At 43.5% G+C, this 25,042-nt stretch overlaps 1 protein-coding gene across 6 annotated transcripts in view; it reads right to left on the bottom strand.

Moving 5' to 3' along the window:
* Nucleotides 1-25,042, bottom strand: part of Rnf144b (ring finger protein 144B) — a 64,314-nt gene that overhangs the window by 28,905 nt on the left and 10,367 nt on the right. For all 6 annotated transcript variants that reach the window (XM_055595193.1, XM_055595195.1, XM_055595194.1 and 3 more), the window contains 2 exons: nucleotides 22,803-22,993; nucleotides 3,476-3,580 (listed from right to left, as the gene is read on the bottom strand). In XM_055595193.1, the coding sequence (XP_055451168.1) occupies nucleotides 3,476-3,580; nucleotides 22,803-22,967 (270 nt within the window). In that variant the 5' untranslated portion in view covers nucleotides 22,968-22,993. The remainder of the gene's footprint in view (nucleotides 1-3,475; nucleotides 3,581-22,802; nucleotides 22,994-25,042) is intronic.

Genomic DNA, 25,042 nt, shown 5'->3' with positions numbered 1-25,042 from the left:
TTGTTTTAGGGCCCCAGGACTTGGAAAGAGGATTAGCGTGTGAGAGGTGGGTGAGTGGTGCGTTCCAGCCCTCCCCTGCCAGCTTCCAGTTGCAGAAGCTTGGTTTCTTTGGCCCCACAGTGACAGGTACTGTTGAAATGGTTTTATGTGCTTGTCACTCTAACGTCACACAGTGCGGATAGTTTAGGCTCTCCAGGCAGGGGTATGGTACTGCTCCAGCTCTGCAGGGGACTGCTGAGATTAAATGCCCCTTTTCAATAGAGAACTTTTCTTAAAGTAACGCTGTCAGAAGTAACAATCTGTGTTCTGTGTTCATAACTCCATGCTGGGCAAGGTTCCTGGTTCCAAAACGTGGGAAAACCCGGCAGAGCAATAGGTGAAAGTACCAGATGACGCAATGGAGGAAAACTTGACTTTCCCCTGGCTCCCAGAAAAGGGAGGTCACCTCTAAGTCACAAGCCACTATCGATCACCAGCTTCTGGGACACTGAAAGGGAAGCTGCCATGTCCTCCTGTCTCCTGTGAGAGCAAACAGGGCTTAAACCTGGCATTAAATGCTTTACTAACGAGGCTATTCTTGACAGATAGACATGAAGAGGCAGAGCCTCAGCTGAGCCAATTTGGAGGATTCAGGAAGACAGAGGGAGCAGAGCCAACTGAGCAAGTTGGACCCACACAGAAAGGCAGGCACACAAAGAGCTTAGACAGTTGTAGCCAGAGCCTTCCCTAACAAGCGTATTTATGTGTTACCTGAATGAGAAAACATTTCGCTCAAGTGAAAGGAGGAAATAGTCATTGTGGCAGAACAGAGTCAGGCGTCGTATGAAAGCGACCCACTGGGATATAGTCGGAACTGTAGCAGCGTAAGGACGATATACGATGAAATCTGGGCACCAAGGAGAAAGGCTGGCACAGCCCCAGCTCATCTGTGTGTGCGCTGCCACCTTTAAAGGAAGGGCCCCAAATAAACAGATGCAGCTACCCAGATCTCCCATATAATCCTCTGTTCAGTTCAAGATGCAGAATGAAAACAACCCCCACCACCATGACATGGTTTTGCCACTGGAGACCACGGGCTAGTTAAGAGCTTGACTATTGCATCTAAATGCTCATCTTTAGCTGGGTTCTCTGTAAGGCCAGTGAGGACAGAAATGGCCCGTGAATGCCCTGGAGAGTGTTATTATTCATCTAACAAGAAAAAGACTTGGTAAAATTTAAATTACCTTAGTGTGGAATAGTTTGGTTCTGTTTTCTCAAATATACTTTGAAATTTTTATAAATGTTTAGAAATACTATGAGCTTATTTGGCTTTAATATAGCCTTAAAGTAAAATTGCTTTGGAGGAAAAACTAAATACAGTTAGTAGCAGCTAGAAAGGAGTGAGAATGTGTACCATTGGGAAAGAATGTGCAGGAAATGGGTATGCAAAGGACAATGAGGAAATCTAAGGTCTGTTCTGTGAGAGCCTTGGGCTGTACCCACCCACCCACCAAGAGTATGAACTCATTAGCCCTAACAGTCAATAGCCACGACGCCCGTGAGCAGCACTGGCGTGTGGAGTCCAGGAGAACACTGAGGCTCACTTTTCATAGTGAGAGATGCTCTGCTCTGAGCGGTCATTCATGTAGCCCTTAACCATGGATGGCTACAAACACTTCCAATCAATTATTAAGGAGCATGCCAGAAGAATTAAGTTTCTTTTACATACTTTTAGTTAATCAACTATTAAATATCTACACCTGGCTGCGCAGCTGCGGGAATGGGTCTAGATTAATTCCATAAGCTTTGTTTTGAAACCTCACCAAACTGTTCATTTATGTCTAAGAGATTTCCCATATGGATATTCAGATTTCACTCAGACCTGGCTTTTACAGCCTACCTGTGCGTTTCACTGGTGTAACTATCTGGCTCGTGACACGGTTGTGGCCTCTCTGCTGGGTCAGAAGCACCCCAGGGTGCTGCTGGGCTGCCATGGGGTGGCACCTGCGCCTTGCACTCTCTCTATTTATGTGTGGACCAGTCAGACACCTGAGAAAAGGGTCACAAGTGACAACACCAAGATCGATGCTCTCAGATACGCGGGCCTCGATTTTTAAGAACAATTGTCACGCAACACACGGCGAGCAGGGCCGTGGGTAGCTAGTGTCTCCTCCCATTACTCAATACAAAGGCAAGCAGTGGCGCTTAGGGTTGGGATGGACATCTTCAGTGTCATCCTTTTAGCAAAACCTAGGCTTCATTGTTTCCGTAAAATGAGTCGACTCTGCATCATTCAGTGTTCCTTTTATGCTTTCTTTAAAGCACGTCTTTTAGAAATGCCACCTTACTTATAGTAATGCCTCATAAACAGGATGGACCGAGTCGGGGAAGAGCAGCTATACCACTTTCTCCCTGCTTGTCTTGCAAAGCAAAGGCTATGCTGTTTTTCTAAAATGTGTATTCAGAAAGCTGTATCTACACAGGCACACATGTACTTATAGGCATATTTCTATCTACCACACACTGCTGAGCTTCTAACAAACAAGTCTTTTGCTCCACATTTGTTCTGCCTTCTTTGTTCCTACTTTAATGCTATGCAACTGTGGTGCATGAGAACTGGATTAGAATTCTAGTTCTTTCTAGATTGTTCCCTTGAGGTAAGTCCCTTAAAGCCCCTGGACTTCAGTTTCCATATCTAAAGAAAACACCTGACTTCACAAGGCTTGTGGGGAGGATTAGCTAGTACACAGGCCAAGGAAGCAACCAGAGGAATGCCCGGTGGTGGCCAAGTGTCCTGTGCTTATCAAATAGACAGTTTATTTCAATAGTTTCTAGGGAGCCCTTTCAGAAGATTACAGACTCTCTTAGACAAGAGTTCATTATGTTCAGGTGAACAGAGACTGAAGATCCAGAGGCATCTTTCAGGCCAGCCACAGGAGAGGATCAAACCAACAAAAAGATGAGATAAACTGCAACCTGCAGAGATAGAAAAACCTGCTCCAAGAGGATAGATTTATCTGATGCTCAAGGCAGCCCAGCTGAAAGGCTTCTCTCTCTGCTCTTTGGAAATCTTTCAACCTCAGGCTGTCTCTACAGAAGGCGGTACTATGAAACAAACAAAACAGTACAGAACCAAAATCAATTTACATACCGTATAATAACTCACTAACTTATGGTCTGTCTTCAAGTTTTTCAGGCTCATAAGATCATTCATTAAGCATCCCCCAAGCCTCACTTTGATAAGTTTGATTTCTGGCATTTTTGCCTGTTTTAAGAGCTTCTACAACACGCAGCATGGCAGACGGAAACAGAACTGAGACGAACAGCCATGCTCACAGCTTGTGTGAGGACTCCTGCTCTGGCTGGCAATAAAACGCTCCTTTGAAAAGTTAACTCTGCATTTTGTTGCTACCTCCCTAGTAGGCAGTCCTCGAGAGTCAAGACATAAGGAGCGATTCTGCAGGGGAGACGGGAAGGTCATGGCATGCATCCGTACCTCAGTTTCCTGCAGGGTCCCGTGGTTTATGCACACCATGTCAGGACACGTGATAGGAGACCCACATCCTTCTCGGATCGACAGCACCATATACTGCTTCAGGCACTGTAAAAATAAATAAAAGCAGATACTTTAAACTCGGCGCCCAGCACAGTAGCGCAACAGTTACATAAGAGAACATGCGCCCTCTCTTCCTAAATTGGCTGTCTTGCGGTTCTTGTACTCATGAAACATAAGTTATCACAAGTGTGGATACTAAAGAGCCATCCCTTTGGAAAGAATGCAGAGCCAGACAATTAATCATAGATGACTTCATCTTAAGAGTTTATTCAAGTCAGATCCCCACTAGCCCGCTCTGTCTCTCCACCGCAGACTGGGGAAAGAAGAAACGCTTTCACATTCACAGCAAAGTCTTTTCAAAACTTACTGCCAGTTCTGTTTTTTGGTTGTTTTTTTTTTTTCATTTAGATGTCTTATTTTATGTGTCTTGAGTGTTTTGCCTACATATATGCATGCGCAGCATGTATGTCACAGAGGTCAGAAGGGGATTTGGATCCCCTGGAACTGAAGTTAGGATGGTTATGAACTACCATATGGGTGCTCAGACCTGAACTCAATCCTCTGCCCGCACAACACGGGCTCTTAATCACTCAACTGTCTCTCCAGCACCCCCAATTCTGTTTACCTAGTGGATCTCTCTTATAAATTACTGAAAGTAGAATGGGCCTCACTCTACAGCCCTGAAACTAAGCTACCCAAGCAGAACCAAAATACTAGGAAGGTCTGAGTTCTATAGGAACAAGTCAGGTGATTTCCTGCTGTCTGGGGATCACAAAGAAACTTGGGAAAACAGGCCATCCCAGAGGCAGAAGCCTTAGAGGATGCCATGGTGAGAAGGCCTTTGATGTGTTTTGTTTTGTTGTTGTCTTTGCTTTCGTTTTGGACATGTGGTTTTGCTATTTAGCCAGGATGACCTAGAACTTTGAATCCACCTGCCTCAGCCTTCTGAACCACTGCGGTTACAGGCATGTCTCACCAGGTCCTCACTGAGGAACCCTGAATAGAAAAATAAAAGAGGCACTGGGCAACCTGCAAAGAAGAAAGTCTCCCAAGAGGAGATGCCGATGGGGTGCCATCCACAAACTTGATCCATTTATTGATTGTGCACCTGGCCATCGGTCAGTGGGTGGGAAGAACAGAGGGGAGAGATTATGCGTGCCATGTAGACCTCCAATGCCTTCCTTATCCTCCTAACCCCACTACATATGCCCACAGTGAAAAGAAGGCAGAAGGAAGATGAGTTTCACGTGTTCAGGCAAGACCAGTTCCAGATTGCAAATACTGAGAACAAAGCGTTAGGTTGCTGGCTTGCAAGATGTAGTTAGGTCTGCGGTGATCACATACAGGCTTCTTGCTTGTCATTATGTTTCTAGCTAGAACTCCCATAGCCTCGAGGTGAGTTAAGGTACATGATAAGATGTGTGTGTGGACTGCACATACATGCCATGCAAGCCATTTAAAAGAAGACGTTTATGTGTTTGCAGGTTCAGGGATCTTGTTAGGAATCTTAGAACCACTTCCCAGCAGAAACCAATGGACTGCTGTGGCTCCACCAAATGAAACCCAGAAATCCAAAATCTAATTAAATCCTACTTGGTGAGCCCTCATCTATTTTCATTACAAAAAAAATAAAATAAAATAAAAGTGTTAAGCTTAAATGTTTGAGTAATATCTCAAATGCAATCTAGTCAATGAAGCAATGACTTATAAAATGATTACTTATAACTGAGTTTAGCTTTTTAAAATTTATACAGTTATATGTCAATCCTTTACATTAAAATCAGTGTCGTGCACCATTACATAAACCATTAATTAAAAATCCATGGTCAGAATGTTTATCAAAGAATTGAGAAGTCTGTGGCTTTCACTGACCTCTTAAAATTAATTTTTATGTAAAGATGAAATTTAGGCATCACTATTATATTTCAGTTAAAAGCATATATTTTTCTAATTGAAATGACTATTAAAGACCCTGATGAATCAATATCCATGGCCAACAATTTAAGCCAGATTTGGGAATTAACAGTCCTCTACCACAAGGAGTAAAATTTCTTCTGTCACACAAAACCCAGAAACTAACTTAAATATCCATCACGGACTATTCAAATAAATTTTGCTGAATTCATACAATGGCATACTGCAAAATCATGAAAAACAAATTTAAATGGCAGTTAATAGACTAGAGAGCATGCCTGTGGTGCAGTACGAAACAGAGAATGGGTGTCAGGGAGCCGATGTCCACTCCAGCCCCGCTGACCCTGTGAGTGGACCACTGTAGATAATAAATGTTAGCGTTTACTTTCTTGTCTGAGGTTTAGAGTGGGAAGCATGGTTCAGTCCCAGGGGCAGTGGTCTGTAGGAGAAAGCAGCACCGAGGCAGTATGGGAAAGAGCTCTGACAGGAAGAACTCCAGAAGAACTATACCTGGCTCACGCAAAGGGGCGTCATCCCAAGGGACCCTGCAAAGAGCCGCCTACCACCCTACTTCTGGAGACTTCCCAGCCTCCTGTCAGCCAGGGCTCCAATATTACTCCCTACCCCCTCTCCTGCCAGGAGCCTCTCATGGAAACTGAGGTAAACAGGCTCTAAAAATATACATTCTCCAGGCTCAAGGGGAAAGGATGTGAGGAAAATAAAGTGACCCTGTGTGGTGGACTTCGGGGCAGAGCAAAGCTGAGATGCACAGCTGCTGAGACACATACAGTGGAAAACGACTCTACCTATGCCGGGGACTGGCTGTCTGCATCGTTTTTAAATGAGGGAATATAACGCCTGTTCAGTTACCGGTAATGTCTGTTTAGTTACAGGGTTTCACACATACGTGCAGACATACACACACACTTGTACGTTTCTGAACTGCAGAACGTAGGCGAGTTTTCACTCTCCGGTCTCAGGTTTACACTCTCTATCAGAAATGTTTCAGGGAAAGGGTCTACCCTTTGGAGTTCTGAGCTCTCCTTCCCAGACTCCCTGCAAGGAAGCAGTTAACCCACACGGGGTGGAGAAGCTGCACCAACAGACAGAAAAGGTGTGGGAACAGCACATCCCAGCAGCCTGTATGCAGACGAGTTTCTCCTTGGGACTCTTGGTGGGCAGAGAAGAAGCTCCATGTAAACAGTAACTAGATGGATAGCGCAGGCATCTATAGGCAAAAACAATTACTTAAACTCGCACTGCAAACTTGTACAGCTGGAATGTTAAGGTTCCTGCTGGCTGCTTACAGCAGATGCTCCATTTGCTAATGCACGGTCTATAGTGTTTTGCAAACCATAATTCGTCGAGTAATGAATTTAGAAGCTTTCCGCCCTAGCACCCCCGTGTCTACAGACACAAAACAAAACAACAAAAGGTGGGCTGTGCCTTCAGGAGAGAAGCTGCAGCTTTCCTAGCACACTGACTGCACGCACCTTCCTTGTGGTCTACCGAACACTTGTTTGAGAGGGGGGTTGTGGAAGTGTGGGTTGTTGGGAGGTAGAGAGCTCGGACATGTGACATGCCATCACTGTGGGCATGCACTTCACCCAATAATGGAAGAAGAGCAGTTAGGCCTAGCCCTTGCTCCTTATGACACATTTCAAGTGTCTTGTGTCCGTGTCTCCCGTCAGCTTTCTCTGGAGAATACCATCTCAAATCCTCCCTTCCTCGATGCCTAAAGAAGGATGAAAGGGCCAAAAACATTTTATTCGGACCACGGTGAATGCTGTGCAAGGCAAGCACAGGTAAATAATGAACAATACTGGAGGAAAAAAAGAAATCTGGCACCAAACTTACACATAAAGAGAAGCACACAAAATTGCCACCATTTGTCACGTTTGACAGATGCACATTGTTCAACTTGAGCAGTGTGCGGATCTTGCAGCTTTCCGAACAGTGGACAGAGTCTAGGGGGATGTTTCCAAACAGCATCTCAAAGCCTGATGACTAGTGAAAGGAAGAACTGTTTCCTCTGCGTAGCTGCCTTTCCCTTAACTGGCTTGACGAAGCAGAGACGAATACTTTAAAACCAAAAGGGTCCTAGGTAATAGCGGAGCCTCCTCATCTGGCTCACTCCACAGCCCACAGAATGCCGATGAGATGTGGTCAAGCGCTCAACTGCCACACATCGTGGGCCAGGTGATTCATACTGTTCCTTCCTGCTCAGCCTATGACCTATGTCAAGGGAATTTTTCAAGGAAGGGTTTTTATTCAAGTTTGCTGCTCACACTGTGTCAAAGGACATAGTGTTCTTCATACAGTGTTTTTCTTAGCCATAGAGATATAGCAAAAGTCTGCAATGTACTCACCTAAGAACAAACTATGGGTGTAGACAACATACTCATAGATGACAGTTAGTTAGATAGAAGACAGGTAATATGTAACTGATAGATTATAAATGGATAATTTATAGATCACAGGCTCCTGGTAGATGACATATTATTAATGGTTGATTAGTGGATTATAGATGATAGGTAGATAAGAGATAATAGGTAGGTAGATAGGTAATATATAGGTGAGTGGTAGAAAGACAGGCAGATTGACAGATAATAGATTTCTTTTGTTGTGTGTTCTTGACTCTACTGCTTGTTTCTTCCGGAGCGTTCAGCTATGCTACCCTGTTAGAAAGGCCTTCCCAGCCAAGAAGATCAATCTTCCATGCCTCTGTGGGCCTCTTTACATGGTGTATTTCCTCAGATTATGTACCTACCATTATCATATACCCGTTTTCAGAAGAATCCTAGAAAAATATAGTGCCACTCCAAGACACACCCACTCAACTCTGAATTCTCTTCTCATGCAAGCATTGTCTACTTTGATTATTATAGCTTTGTAGTGAGTTTTGGAATCAGCAGGTATGTTCTCTGACTTCTTTGTTCTTTTCCAAGATTCTCTGGGCTGTTCGAATTCTCTCGGTTTAAAACACGTGGCCACATAAACAGTACCGAATGTTTCAATCAGGTGCCTTTCCATTTATTTAGTCTCTTTTACCAATAACATGTATTTCTCAGAGTATATGTTTTACATATTTTCATTAAATATATTCCTCAGTGTTTTGGTCTTTTTGAAGTTAGGGATTTTTTTTTGCAATCCCATCATATCAAGCCTTGATAGGACAGAGATTGATAGAACGGAGAAATCCTGCTGACTTTTGCACATCGTTCCTGTCTTCTGCCACCTTGCTAAACTGACACCCCTGGTCTTAAATCTGGGGTGAGGGTAAGGTGCAGCCGTATCTGAGAACCACACCTTCCACACATCCACCTCCACCCCCAGGACTGTTCTGGGAGATACAGTTATGTCTTTCGTTACTGCTTGTGTCCCTTAGCAATGCCGACTGAAATGAACCTCAGAGAGATGAGTCAATTCCATCAATATCCACAATGAAAACAGGCTTTAGATAGTTCCAGGCAAAGGAGGGAAGGAAACTTAAGGGGGAAATTATATATATACAACATTTAAATGGTTTTAATTTAGAAAACCTTTAAATACTTTTAATATGGTTCTGCTACTTTTTCTGGAAAGAGGTACAAAGGTCCACCTCGTAATCCTGAGCAGTCATTCAATATGGGAGATGAAATCTGGCTCCAATCAGAAGTCTCCAGTTCCCACCAACTGAGAGCAATCAAATACTTCTATCTTTATCTCAAGTGATCATGAAACACCTAAATTAAGACACGTGGAGACCGGAATAACCGTGAGGAAAATTTGATGAAAAAGCCACAGTCTGGTCCAGTCCTCACCACAGAGCGGTGAGATCTGGAAACTGGAAGGACATTCCACCAGAGCAGTGGATGAGGGCTCATGGTGGACATCTGCTTCCAACAGAGTAACTCAAGACCTCTCCTATGGACCTCAGAGGCTTTTCCTTTCGCCCAATCAAGGCTTCCTTTCTTACCAAATCCTACTCTAGTCCACAAGAGAGCCATCTGGCCCGGCTGCTACACACACACACACACACACACACACACACACACACACACACACACACTCAAAGAAAAGGAAAAAAAAACCAGAAAAAACCTCCCATGGCCCAAGAAGAAAGTAAACAAAAAGGCTTGCCAAGTGTACATCCTTCCATTTCCTCCAAAGAAGCATTATCCTTAGAGTCACAAGCCCTTGGCTGGCACCGGAGTGCCAACACAGACTTGGCACAGACAGTGAGATTAAGCATGCCCTGATTCCACATGGCTGATCCACTGTGCTCATCTGTCTCCTTCTCCCTCCTCCTCTTTTGAGAGTCCTGACCTGAACTCTCACATAGAACCTCTCAACCTCTCAGATGTGAAAACAGCCTCAGTAACAGGAAGGGAACAAAACTCAAACTGACAAAGAGTCAGGAAATCTTTTCAGCCATGATGTAGGGTTTGGGAGATTATTTAAATAGAATTTACCATTCCGCCTCAGGTGTGCAAACACAGGGAGCACTGCCTTCCACTGGAGAACTCACACATAACACAAACATGTTCAAATCATGTAACAAACATAAGGAGTAGTGGGGGAAATGGAAAGAGATATGTAATGAGGAAAAGGGCTACTGTTAGACTCTGCTGTGGCTTGAAGGAGTCTGTCCCCTTCAAAACTCACATGGAGTCGAATTCCCAGTGTCACAGGATTGCAAGAACTGATCTCTGAGACTCAGCTAAGCCTCCACCATAACTGCTGCTCTTAGAATTCATTCTAGCTTTATTATGAGGTTGAGTGACTTCTAAGGGGGACTCAGGGACCCTCTTCTGATCCTCTTTCTGTTGGTTGCTCGCCTGATGATGAGGTGAGGGGCTTCCTCTGCCATGCAGCCACAATGTGCTGACATCACCACAGGCCAAAAGCACCAGAGCCAGCCCTTCTCGTGCACAGGCTGATTGTGTCCAGCATTCCGAACAGTGATGTTAAGGTGACAAGCACAGCACATGTCTGAAAATACCTCCCTGTGATTTCACAGAAACTCCAAAACTGGTATCATCCATTTCACACAAACCGCATGAGTAATCCAGCCACAAATCTCATGACTAATAATTGCAGACTTTGAGGTTTAAACCAGCATCTGATCAGGACTCTTGTCCTTCTGTGTTTCCCTACTATATACTATGTGATTTCTAGATTGTTAGAACAGAGAGATGAGAAAATACTTCTACAACTTGAAAACAACACTTTGGGGGGGGGGCTAGAAAGATGGCACAATGGTTAAGAGCACTTGCTGCTCTTCAAAAGGACCCAAATTCAAGTCCTGGTAACCGTACTGGATAGTTCAAAACTGCCTGTAGCTCCAGTTCTAATCAGACATCCTCCTACTGGTCTCAGCAAAATGTTGCACACACGCTCACACACACAAACACACACACACAAGGACTAATAAAAATTCAGTTAAATTAAGGAAAGTTTAGAGAAAACTGTTTTCTTTCTGAGGATTACCAAGTGTCACCAGGACATGATGAAAGGAAAGAACTGACTCCCACAAGTTGACCTCTGGCCTCTGCTTGTGTGCCCTGACATGTGCCCTTCCCAACAAAGTTAATTAATGAAAATGTAATAATAAAATATTATTACCATTATAATAGGACATAAGGCTACTAAAGATTAGGCACGAACCATATAAAACAGCCTGCCATTGCCATGCCAGCCAGGAAGAGCAGGTGTGCAGTCGTAAAGTACTTTTGTCCAGTTGTGGCAATGGCGTCTATTCCCTGGAGTCATCCACAGCCCACACACAGCAAACAGGAATTTTGGAAACTGAGGTATTTCTGGGAATAAGAGCAAGCTATGGTCCTAAACTCCATGAGTGGGGGAAGTGGAGGAAATGGTCCAAGGCCAAGGCCTGTAAGTCTGTGTTGACTTTCCTGCACACTGGGTAGGATACCCAGTGGCTGGGAGCTCTCTAGCTGTGCAGACCAGACTCCTTCGCCTCTTAGACTGCTGTTCTCAGGAGCTTGCTTGAAGTCACTGCTGACCACTCAACCCCATGGCCATCGCTGTGCTGAGATTACATGTTCTTTAGAAAACTCAGATTATTTTCTTTCTCGAGTCACTCCTTGCATCTGCTTCTACACCAAGCTGCCCTGTACAGACCATCAGCAACCGGCTGTCCATTTTGCATTCTGTGGGCCATTCTCCAATATCAGGAACCACAGGTCGATCGTAAAACTTCATGTGGGCCTCTACCCATTATCTAACAGTGAAAAGTACAGAGCTGCTTATGGACCATATTACTATATACTTTTATAGAACTGGTTCTTTTTTTAGCCAAACACTATAATACAGGAACCAAGACTACGGATCTAGGGGAATGGAAAGAAAGCTCAAGGTTTAAGAGGACTGGCTGCTCTTGCAGAGTACCTGGGTTCATTTACCAGCGCCCACACAGTAGCTCACAACCACCTGTAACTCTTGTACCAGGGGATCTGATGCTCTCTTCTGACTTCCACAGGGACCAGGCACACACTTGGCCAACAGAAATGCATGTATGGCAAAGCACTCATAGAATAGAATTTTCAAAAAGGTAAAAAAAAAAAAAAAAAAAAAAAAAAGAGTATGGGTCTAAAGCGAGTCACCTAATTCGCCATTGATTTCTTTACCTGCAGACTGCTGCGTGGAAATAAAAAACAAGCAAAGAAAAATAGCAACTGGGTACAGTACATATGCATAGTAGAAAGTCAAGCATCTTGTTTTTTCTCTTTCCTTGATTTCGCTTTACAGATGAATAAGCTGAAGGTCAGAGAGACTCAGTCAATGCCGTAAGTTCATGTGGTAAGTAATTCACATGCTTTTCAGTGGTGCAAAAAAAAAAAAAACAAAAACAAAAAAAAACAAAAAAAAAAAAAACCAGTCACTGGGCACTGGAAGTGACTTAGTGCCTTCAGGTAACACACAGCTATTTATTCCCATGGAAACAGATTTTGTCTCACCTGATTCATAAGGGAGTGCTTGCAGATTTGGAATCCACCATTTGGGCCTGACCTAGCCAACCTTTTATGTCCTTTTCCACTTGGTCTCATCTTATCACTGAGCATGAACTTCTTTGGGGACAAAGCACCTTCCACTATTACTGCAGTGTGCTTTCATTCTTACGTGCTCCCTCTGTATGGTTTTTTAGATTATAAGCCATTTAAAAACCGGGATGATGCTGTATAGAATCAGACAAAACTGTTCTGGCACTGAGACGCTGCAGATGTTTTTAAGAGTAGACTCAAGAGGTAAAGTTTATTTTGCTACAACTGGCTCCTGAGGGGGCAGCATGAATGAAACAGACATGCTCTTCTCACATATGGACTAGTGAGGGCGAAAAGCCTGAAAATACCCAGAGTGTCATGACATGGGATTTCACTACTCTACTGACGGACTGAAAGGCGTCAGTGTTGGGAAGGCCATCCGACCTTGAATACTGACTCAACACGCACATGACTTTCAATGAGGGAATCTCCTTCTAGAACTTTCTACACTTAAAAGTTCAAGAATTTCCATCCGCAATAGCAGAAACTTATCACTGAAAACCCATTATTTTAGGATGGGCCTAGTTCAACAAATTATTCATTTATTATGTATATGGTATGTGTTTAAGTGTGGGCATGTTCATGCCACAGCGCACATGAGGAGTCAGTCAATTTGTTCTGCCTTCATGTGGGTCCAAGAGATCAAAATCAGGTCATCAGGCTTGTGAGGGAATTCTGTTTACCTGTAGAGCCATCTCTCCAGCTTGGAGTCCTTTTCTTCAACATGACACAGCCATAATGCCATGGGATACTGTGCAGCACTTTGTTGCAGGTAGAGCTATACATATAGAAACACCCAGAGTATATACTAAATTGTATCTATGAGACTCAAGCTAGCTGTTACGTGCAGATACGTACCCATACCTGTGTGTGTAAGTTTTATGCTAGAAAAGATCCTAGAAGGAACATAGAGCAATTATTCATATACTGGATAGTTTAAGTGTCTGTTTAACCTCACTTTACCATGACCATATCATGGTGATAAGTAAATGCTAGCCTCTCTAACTAAAGAGAGAGTGGGAAAAGTGGGGAGGGCGGTGGGGAGGGCAGTCACTGAGGTTGTGTCTTATTTCTAGTTAGTTCCCTGTGCTAAAAGCTTCCCGTTGAGCTGGAGTCTCTGGCACTGAAAGCCGTTCTGGGTTGGCAGGGAAGGAAGGCGAGCATTCATCTTGGCAGCCTCCCCTGAGGGCTCTGCTGTCAGGGCCCTGTCATTCCTGCTGGCTCCCTAGCTGCACACAGAGATCCAACATCTGCACGTAGATGGCTGAGTAGGCCTCAGAACACGGATGCATCGATCCAAAATACTATTACTCCAGGAAACAGGCTACCGCTGCACATCAGCTTCACCATCCTGACAACGGAATGCTCTTTAATGCCAGATTAGAGTCACAACAGGTTGAGTGAGGAATGGAGTACTTTGACCGGAGGCCAGCAGCACTAGGAACCTAAAACAGGAAGAGAGAGTGCTCCGGTAGAAAAGCACGGAGGTGTCGGTCGCCTGCTATGAAGAGGTAGGAGCAAGCGATCTGCTAAGACAGTGTGACGTGAATACAGGAACATGGTTGGCGGCACAAAAGGCATAATTCACACAGGGACACAGGCATTCTTATCTTGGTGACCTGGTTAGAAGAGTAGCACTTTAGGGTATCTGGTGTCAGTGTCCTAATGGATAACTCAGAGGAGAACCTGGGGACACAAAAACAACCTATATACTCCAGACCGCAAAGCTGGGCTCTGCCATTCCTCCCAGGCTGCTGCCCTTCCTTGTCCTCCCCCAGTATGCGTCTGCCCATCTTCTACCCTCTTCCAAACCTGTCCTCACCACCCTTCTCACAAACAGAGCCACCAACAGCCCTGTCCTTTCCTTAGCACTGTCCACATGACCCTCTAGTTCCTGCCTGTTTCTCTAGGCTCATGCCCAGGCACGGACCCACTGTCAGCTACACCTTCCAGAACGCCTTTCACTGGAGTTTCTCTGGAGCCTACTCTTCCTGCATATAGAGCTGACACTCCCTCTTGGGATGCTCAGGGTCCCATCAACACCATCACCAAGCAATCTCCTATATGTCTTTCAGTACCTGCCCCTCAGGAAACTTTTGCTGACTTCCTCCTTGTAGTCGGGTTGGGTCCCCATATGATCCTACAGTCTGCCTCCTTTCCCTGAGGGTCTTGCCCCCAGCCCCAAAGCAGCACTGGAGACCTCTGATGCCTGCCTTTCATGCTGTGATTAGCCCTGCACCATAGCAGCACCAGTGGAGGGGTAGAATCTGGACTAAGATGAGAATAGGCTTAGAGAAATCGGAAAGTTTTCTAGGAGCTGCTGGCTGCAGTTTTCGTGTTTAGACAGATAGCACACTGATAAGTGATGTGAAGAGTTAGACATGAGCAAAGCTAAGCTTCACAGAGCTTGAAGGCTGAGTGGAAAGGGAGATGGGAGGACCTGGGAGGACTTAGAGGAGGGGAAGGGATGTGATCAAAATACAATGTATGAGAAAAATTTTAATAATGTGTGAAGTACTTGAAAAGTATGCTCTAGAAATAAAAGAACTACGGAGTAGCCATTTATAGTCACCAACCACCATCTTTTTGTAACTTCCTTGTGAAACAGCAATAAAACTTTGATCCACATTATAGCAAGACCTCCTGACCCCAGTTTTCTCAGACAGGGTAAGACCTGAAGTACTTGCTCAGCTCCTGATCAAGTTGAGATATTGTAGATTTGATAGTTGTTTCCAAGGAGCCGAGGTAAAGAGGTGAGTGCTGTTTGTTAATTACACATTCCAAGAAGGTGAGCCCAATCCAAGAGCTTCACCCATGGAGACAAGGTGTGTTCTTCAGTTTCCATAGAGTTGTGTGACTACATTAATAAAGCAAGAAAGAACACCTCTAAAGACTTTCTCCAGCACCTTGTTAATCTAGACAATAGAAGGAGAGAAGGTCAAGACTGTGAGCTGCTCGTCTATGAAGAATAATAGAAAACACATTTCCAGATTATGGATCTTAGGGGTTCTCGCTGAGAAGAAGAATTTCAAGGCCTGTCTTCAAGTAGACTGCCTAGAAATGAGCAGAGGAGGGTTCGGTGGATAGAGTGTTTGCTGTTCCTGTGAGGACCTGAGTTTGAATCTTCAGAATGCATGTGAAAACCAGGTGGACAGGGTGCATCAGAGGTAGAGTTGAGGCACGGTGACAGGAACAGCTCAGTCTCTCACCTTGCTCACATGATGGTCGTCAAGAAACAGACAACTAGCCTGCAGCCAGGAAGCAAGGCAAAGCATAGTGTCCCTTTCTTTAAAAAGCACTCTTTCTGACTCTGTCTCGGTCTCTCTCTTCCTCCTTCCCCTCCATTTGAGACACTGGACACTGATCTTTTCCAGTCCTCTCACTGGGATTATCGCCTCCCCCACACACATACTATGTGTGCCTGCACATTTACATACGTGCATGCAGAAATCTTTAATCTCCATTAGCCTCCTTCAGCATCAGAACCCACCAAGCACCCCCTCAGCCTAAGACCTATATTGCTTCCTTCTTCTCCTAGGTATTTTTACAGCTTGCACCCCATTTCTTTTGGGTTCCTTCTCCAATAATGTCTTACCAGTGAGACCTCACCTAGAATAATGGAGCACTCCCGTCCCCATAGCACTCCCTACCTCCCTTCTCCTCCTTAGCATTTTTTGAAGTCACATTATTATCTGACTTCTACATTTACACAGTTTTTTTTTTTTTTTTTTACCACGCACTAAATTAAATCTTGGGCTATTTGAAAATTGGGCTTTCATACAATTGTTCACCATTATATTCTAATCATGTCAGAATTGTTTTTGATCCAGTAAATACTTATTGAATGAAATCCAGGCAAGATTTAAGGCCATTCTCTTAAGTGAGAAACCACACAGGCATCCAGGAAAAGGACTCCTTCTAGAGGCCAGGACCCTGGCAACCTAAGGTCCCTTCCAATTTTAGGAGAGTAAAGCCATGACAAAGTCATTGGGCCCTGGGAATATAGTTTTCTGTGCTTCTTTTCTGCCCTTGACACATTATTTACTGCTTGCCTTGACTAAGTGAGTGGTGAGCACAGGGCTTGGATGAGATCATGGGTCCAGGAAGTCAGTGCCTTCCTGAGTCATCTCTAACCTATTTCTCATGCTGTCATTATTCATTCCTACCCCTTGGATACCACCTGACCTGGCAGCAGCTCAGTTGTCAGTAGGAAAACAACATCAAAACCATCATTTTAAGCCAGCAATTTAACCGTAGACACAAAAGCCATCACATAATCATTAAAACAGACATAAACAGGGAGTGCACTGAGGTCATTTTACAAGACACAGCTAGATTCATCTGACTGATGGCTGACTACTCAAAAACAAGGTTAGGAAAAAGCATAAATCCAACCTCCGATACATATATATGAGGTGAATTTATATGGCCTAGACTCAAAGCCTACAGGATGCATCCCTGCAACTTCATATAGCTTACGCTCGGAACCTACAGAACAGTAAGAGTGACTAGATGCATCCGTCCATCCAAGATCAATCAAAATTATGGGAATCAGGACAGGGGGACAATCTCAAAGCTTCAGGAGAAACCAGCAAGTAATGTGATCAGAAGACAAAAAGAAAAGGGCTGTTGACGTCATCCTGCAATAAGATGCCTTTTTATTTCTGGCAGTTCCAGTGAGTTCTAGGTAAAATTTATTGAAAATGGCTGTGCCTTTTCACTGTCAAAAAACAAAACAAATCAACAAGCAAGCAAAGCCTGCAGACTACCAAACAAAGACAGCTCAAGAAAATTCCACCTGAACTGTGTAGGTCTGCCAAAGGTGTGGCCATCAGCCCACCTTTAAAGTTGCCCGTTCAATGGTACAATCATTTTTAGTTACTGTGATCCATGTAAATATCACAGGTTTTTTTTTTCAAACCTGTCCTGAACCTAGTGTTTGCCTTGTGATCATCTGTGTATTGTATGTATTCTGTAGAGTTATACTGTACTGAAATATTAGCTTGCTTGATATGATAAAAGTATGTATTGAGTACATTTTGCTAGCCTGATTGCTTAATCTTTTTTGCTGTAAACTTTTTTAATTTTTTATATTAATTACAGTTTGTTCACTTTGTATCCCAGCTGTAAGCCCTTCTCTCATTCCCTCCCAATCCCACCCTCCTACCCTCATCTCCTCCCATGCCCCTCTCCAAGTCCACTGAGAGACATGAACTCAGTGGCTGGCTCTTTGATCACCTTCCCCTGTGGCGGGGAGCAGCCTTACCAGGCCACAGAGAAAGACAATGCAGCCAGTCCTTATGAGACCTGATAGGTTAGGGTTAGATGGAAGGGGAGGAGGACCTCTCCTATCAGTGGACTTGATTGGTCACAAATAAAGTTACAGTTAGGAGGGATAAACTAGGGAAAACTAGTGTTGAGTGTCTTTGGATAGAAACATGAGACCCCTGATCTACTTTTGGAATTTAAGTTCAAAGGTGCAATAGTAAGCCATGATAGATAGATAGGTAGATAGATAGATAGATAGATAGATAGATAGATAGATAGATAGATAGATAGATGATTGATAGATAGATAGATAGATAGATAGATAGATAGATAGATAGATAGATAGACAGACACAAATACATATCCATCTTTTGGTAAATGGCTGAGGAAAATGGTCAAATTCACCTCTGTATCAGCACTGCTTCCTCTAGGACAGTTTTAAGAGACAGAATGGGGGCTGGAGCAATGGCTCAGTGGTTAAAAGCACTGGCTGCACGTCAATGGACCTGGGTTCAATTCCCAGCACCCACATGGCAGCTCACAACTCCAGTTCCAGGGAATCTGAAACCCTCACACTGCTATACATGCAGGCAAAGCACCAATGCACAGATAATGAAAATAAATACAATTTTAAAAAGCGACAGAATGGCTCTATACACAGTGGATGTAGGAACGATAGTGATGCTAGCTTACTCCAGGTTTGGAAGTGAGCTAGCCTCTTTACTGGGATTCTCTTTGATGCCTTCTTCGGTGCCACACAACAGACATTATCAACTCCTCTTGCTCAAAGGCAAAAATCAGACAGCTAGAATTTACCCCAAATCTTATACCACTGGATGGCAAGGTCTGACCAAACCTGGCTCCTCCATCATTGTGTCTGGGCTCTTGGATACAGCTGTGCTGTATCGCAATGGAAGAAGGAAGGTGCAGCAGCAAAACATGATCACTTTCCTAATAAAGGTCTATCAGAAGCCAGGAAAAAAGAACCGCAGGTTCTCGGCCTCATTTCAGTTACCAACCCTGTGCACACATGTAAACACACATGCATACACACAGGCAGTCCTTCCTCAACTACGTCTCCCCAACCATCTTTTCTTAAAGGTCACTCAACAGGCCCTGAAGGAAAGCAGGACTTGATTGAAAGAGTTGTGTTTCCTCTCACTTTTTAAACATTGGAAAATCCATTTGGCTGTAAAAACTGAATAGTAAAAAAAAAAAAAATCTACCTACCTCGAGCCAATAAAGAGTAATGGAAAAAAGCAGGAATATGGTTACACTCTTATTTTCTTTTCACTCAACACATCCCGACTTTAATCTGGACGGTAAATAGGCCATGCCCAACATACCAACTCTTTCCAGGTGAAATTATCTAGGTTATAAAAACAAGCAACAACTGTGCTCTCATTGTCCTCCATTCATGGCTGACAGAAACAGCATCTAAAGAAAATCAGGGGCAAGCACTGCCCCAAGAGAGCAAACCCATGATTTCCACCACTTTGAAAAAATTTTTCCCTTGACTTAAAGTGTCCAGAATTATCTGAAAGAACAAGTCGCAGTGGCTATAAATGAGCCACAGATGACGGCTAATGCCTGTACTCTTCTTAGTCCTTGGGAGGCTGAGGAGAGAAGACTGTCAAAAGTTTGAGACCAGTCTGGGCTATACAGCACGTACAAGGCTAGCCAAGGCTACACAGCAAGGCTGTGCCTCAAAAAAAGAAAAGAAAAGAGCCAGAGAAGGTGTGGTAGTCTGAAAGAAAATGGTCCCCACAGACTCATAGGGAGTGGCATCGTTGGAGGTGTGGCCTTGTTGGAGTGGGTGTGGCCTTGTTGGAGCAGGTGTGGCCTTGTTGGAGAAAGTGTATCCCTGGGAACGCATGGAGGTTTAATAAGGTCAAACCAGAGCCAATGCCTTTCTCTTCCTGTGCCTGGATATAGAACTCTCAGCTACCTCTCCATCATTATGTCTGCCTGTGTGCCACCATTCTTGCCATCATTTCCTGCCATGATAACAATGGATTAATTAAATCTCTGAACTGATGTAAGCCAGCCCCAATTAAAAGCTTTTCCTTTATAAGAGCTGCTGTGGTTATGGTGTCTCTTCACAGCAACAGAAACCCTAACTAAGACAGAAGTGAAGCTTGGATTTTCATGTTTCCATTCTTTGTATTGATAAATGAAAACAAAGAAAACAAAGAGAAGAAAAAAAGAAGAGAAACTCTCGGAATTCTGTCTATTATTAGTTTACAACCTTCCTGAGATACTCAGCCTTCAGAGCATAAGAAATAATCACACAGTCTCTCTTACTGTAATCCAGCATATCCACCCCTTCGGACCCACAGTGTATTGTAAAGCCTAGATTTCATCCATGTGAGTGGGGACCATGCCTATGTCTGTATCTTCCAGTTCCCTTGCTTTTTATGATGCCTCTTTCTCTATATTAAAGCCAAGCATGGAGTTCAACGAAAGAAACCATCTCCACAAGTATCACATCTAAAGGGATGGTTCCCTGCAGTGCTACACATTTCATTCCTTTCTCTGATGCCATTTAGAGCCAGAATTACCTACATTAGAGCATCTAAAGCATGGTCTTCAGAGAACCTGTTGTGGAGTAATCAAAGGGTTAAAATGTGTCAGGGACTGGAGAGATGGCTTAGTAGTTATGAGCATTGGCTGCTCTTCTGGAGGTTCCAGTCTCAGCACCCATAAGGCAGCTCCTAACGGCCTGAAACTCCAGTTCCAAAGAATTTCACGCCCTCTTCTGACGTCCCTGGGCACCAGGTACACACGTGGCGCACAGACATACGTGAAAGAAAAACACTCATACACATAAACTTAAAATTTTTTAAGTTAAAAATAATTAAAAATAAAAAGTGGCAAAGACTGGGAACAGAACTCAAGTCCTCTGCAAAAGGCAGCAAGTGCTTTTAAACACTGAGTCATCTCACTAACTCTTAGATACGCTTTTGTATGTTTTGAATAAAATGAAGAAACGCATCTCTAACGGTAGAGATGTTCCAATAGTACGTCAGGCAAGTCTGGTTCTAATTGCAAATTTACCACCACTAATGCAATCACACATGCTCAGCTCACTGTTTTGGTAGATCACAGGCAATGAGGTATCAGGAGGTCAGGGAACAGTAATGTTTAGAGGTGCAAAAAGTCCCAGAAAATTGAGAAGGACCAAAAATATCAAGCATTTGACTTTCTGCTTCTGAGCCGTCTGTAACAATAAGGAAGAATGAATCTAGATGACAGAATAATGTAATTGTTCAAACTCCAACTCCCAAATCACTGAGAAACCACAAGCAGTTGCACTGTTTTTAATTAGAAACTAAAAACTACTAAAATAATAATGCATCAACATTAGCTTCTTATGGAGATGAAATGCAACCTTTGGCTGGATTCTTTTCCCAGCACTGACGCACAAGTTTGAATTCTGCACTACGCACTTGCACCGCAGAAACTGAATCTCATATCCTGCCCTTAAACACCAGGCACCGTCAGAGGAAAACTTCCATCCTGGTCTTCACTAAATGTTGCTTCTGATTCACGAGTTCCAAAGGGTGGGAAGGGTCAAAAACATGTAAGACAGACAGAGAAGCCATCGCTTCTGTTAGCTGGGTTCAGAACGTAAGCAAGACCAAAGGAAAATGTTTATCCTCAGACGGCAAGAGCCCCTCTTCCCTTTCCATAACACAACGCAAACTGGCGAGATGAAGGGGTAACATCAATAACACCCTAACCCCCTAAACTCAGTGTCTTCCTCAGACCCACAGCCCTACCCCACTTTGCAGGATTCTGCTTTTCCCCCAAGCCCTGTTTCCCCATCTTATACAAAATTCCTGTTTACTCTGCTTGGTGTTTGTTTCGAAGCCCTCTTTGATGGGTTAGAACAGTAGTTCTCAACCTCCCTAATGCTGCCACCCTTTAATACAGTTCTGCATGTTGTGGTGACCCTGTCCATAGAATTATTTTTGTTTCTGCTTCATAACTGGAATTTTCCTTCTGTTGTGAATCTTAATGTAAACATCTGGTATACAGGATATACCTGATACGAAACCCCTGTGGGGGCTGTGACCCACCAGTTGAGAGCCTCTGGATTATAAGCTCCTATGAGCAAAGATCTTCTCTGAGTTTTGTTTCTCTAACTGAGAACTCCTGGTGCCTGAGAACAGTTCCCAGGACACAGGTGCGGCCTGACAGGGGTGTGCTGCATAAACAGATGGCCGCTCTTTGCCATCTTTCAGTCTTACAGAATCCCATTCTTTTTGTCTCCTGTCTGGATACTTGAACCAAGCATCCTTTAAGGAAACCACTGACAAAGGTGACAGGCATTGATAACAAACATCACTAACAGAGGCAAGCTCATCCTGGACATCTGTGTCATTGTTGTTGCTGTTCACTAATGCAGAGGAGGAATAATCCAGCACATTTTAGAAGTAACAGAACAGAAGACATGAAAGACATTCATTTCAGAACACTCAGAGAACTTCTCAGAGATGATGGCTAGCTTAGGACATGGCCCAATGTTTTGTCTTGTTCCTGAACAAGAATCTTTAGAACAGAAAGACTGCACTTACTCAATAATTACTTTTCTCTGGATGTGGTGGGACACACCTAACTCAGAACTCAGGAGACTGATCAAGAAGATGGGAGTTCAAGTCTAGCCTGGGCTATATAGCAGGTTAAAAGCAAGCTGGAGCTACGGATATACATAGGCACACCTTGTCTCAAAATCCCAAGAGTCAGGGTAGAGCACTTCCCTAGCATGCATTAGATCCTGGTGCCATTCCAAACTCTGTCTCCACCGCATAAGATAAAATCTAAATAAATAAGTAATAATTCATTATACACATTGTTTACTTAATTAAAAAACAAACACTAATCTGTTCGCTATTCCTGATGCAAAATGAACTAAACGTACGTTTGCTTTACACAGTGGAGTCAAACTGAAGCAAATTCCATATACCACAGAAATAAAACTTTCGTGATTTTTCCCTTTATAGCTTCCCCACGATGCAAACATTAGGGAAACTTACAGCTGTACAATAGAGGCACTGGCATTCTTGGAGCATGGTCATCTTGTCCAGGGACTGTTCGCACAGGCAGAGCTTGCAGGTGACAAGGGGGGCTGGAATCAGGTCTCCAGAAGCTGGGTTTTCAGCAGTCATGGTCAGACAGTGGAGCCCATCAATGGAGCCCATCAGCCTGTCTTCAGCCGCCTCTATCCCTACAGAAAAACCCAGGGTAAGAAATGTTATCACCATAGATACAGCTAATGCTAAAAACATGTGTTTGGATGTGTGGCTGAGCCAATCCTTATTCCTCACCCTCAATGATTTCTAAAAGTGCAGTTGGTGTATTTCTGAGAGCTAGGAGATGGAACATTGCTGATCTTGGCAGGGTCTTCCCAAGCCCTGAAATTTAAGCTGGCCTCACCTCACTGTCCTCATGTAAGCTAACCGTGGGAGTCAAATGATCACAAGACAGGGAGGAGAAGGGATGAGACGACATTGGTCAAGTGTACAATTCTGGATGCACAGAATGTGTAAGGTTTGGAGAACACTAGTACAACACCGTGACTCCAGCTACTTGGCAATTGCTGAGAGCAGATTTTTAATGATTCTCACTAGGAAAACAGAAATAAGCATGAGAGGTGATGATTACATTAATGCTCTTTCATTTACTCATTCCGTGTGTATGCATACTATCTTAAAACATCACATTCTGTATCATTAATTATGCCTCATAAAGCCGGCACAGAAGATATGAAATTAATACTGTAAACAAACATTCCATTTGGTAGGTACAAGCAGTGGTTTGAAGGAGAACTGTCCCCCACACACCTGGTCCCCAGCTGGTGGCACTGTTTGAGGAGGTTAGGACCTTGCTGGAGAAAGTATGGGCGTTGAGAGTTTAAGCTTTACCCCATTACTTCAGTCTGTATTTCCTGGGGTGCCAAGGAAAATGTGAACAGCCAGCTTCCAGCTCTGGCTACCATGCCTTCCTCACCATTATGGACTCTAGCCCTTTGGAACCATTAGCCAAAATAAACTCTTTCTTCCTTAAAGTCTTCTGGCCATGGTATTTTCCCATAGTGGTGGAGAGGCAAGTAATACCGTATATCACTACAATCACTACAGTCAATGTGGCTGGCTCAGAAAACATAAACAGGCCATCTCTCCAAACACAGTTCAAGAACTGCCAGATGGGCTGGGAAGTAGCTCAGTGATACAGCACTTGTTAAGGATGTGTGATTCATCCTCAGAAACACTACAAGAAATGATCACGTGGTCCAGCAATTCCACTTCTGGGTATGTCTTCCCACAAGAACTGATAACAGAGTCTTAAGGAAGAATTTCTCTGAGTTATTAACATTGTTCATAGCAGTATTATTCATTGGCTGCCAGAAAGGAAATCAAACTAAGTACACATCAACAGATGAATGAACACTGTACCAAGCATAAGAAGAAACAATGCACAGTAAACACAGGATATTGAGGCTGCTACTAACCCAGTAGGCCGTTTTGAAAAAAATAAAAATAAATGTTTTACTTGCCAGAAGTATACACTAAAATACTAATAAAAGTACAGTAGAATAAATATAAAAGACACTAACACAGATTCTTACTATCATGAACCAGTCATTATTTACTATACACAATCGTATGTGCTGTTTATGTCTGGCGATACTATAGGTTCATTTATGCCAGTGTCCTACAAATGTGGGTAATGTACTAAGTTACAACATTATGGCAGCTACAGATGTCACTGTGGTATGGGATGTTGCCAACAACATTAATACCTATGGGACCATCATGTGTGTGGTTCTTCATTGATGGAAACATCAGGATGAGCATTACAACTTATACATAGAAACAAGACCACTGAAGCAAGAATGAAAGAAAAAATTGGAGGTGATGCAAAAGGGGAAAGTCAGTGAGATCTTTGCTCATCAACCACAAAGTGTCAGCAGTTACTAACCCTAATAACCTAAGTAGTAATAAATGACTTGGTTCAAAATCAGTTAAGGGGGAAACTAACCAATGATTAGTTTCCAATATGGAAGCCATGCTATTCCTGGGCAAAGGCCCAATAAAATTCAAGACTTAGTGTTCTCATCTTACTAATGATTAAAGAGTTATCATCTAAGAGCAAACTAAAATCAAATTAATGCACACATCAAGATTGAGACTTTGAGCTTTCAGACTCCCCTTTGGGGTCATGTAAGAATAGATAGATAGATAGATAGATAGATAGATAGATAGATAGATAGATA

The sequence above is a fragment of the Psammomys obesus genome, unplaced genomic scaffold (assembly GCF_907164565.1).
Source record: "Psammomys obesus unplaced genomic scaffold, mPsaObe1.curated_primary_1811, whole genome shotgun sequence".
In the NCBI taxonomy this organism is placed as follows: domain Eukaryota; kingdom Metazoa; phylum Chordata; class Mammalia; order Rodentia; family Muridae; genus Psammomys; species Psammomys obesus.
Note: the sequence above shows the minus strand (reverse complement) of the source record. Positions and strands in the feature narration are given on the sequence as shown.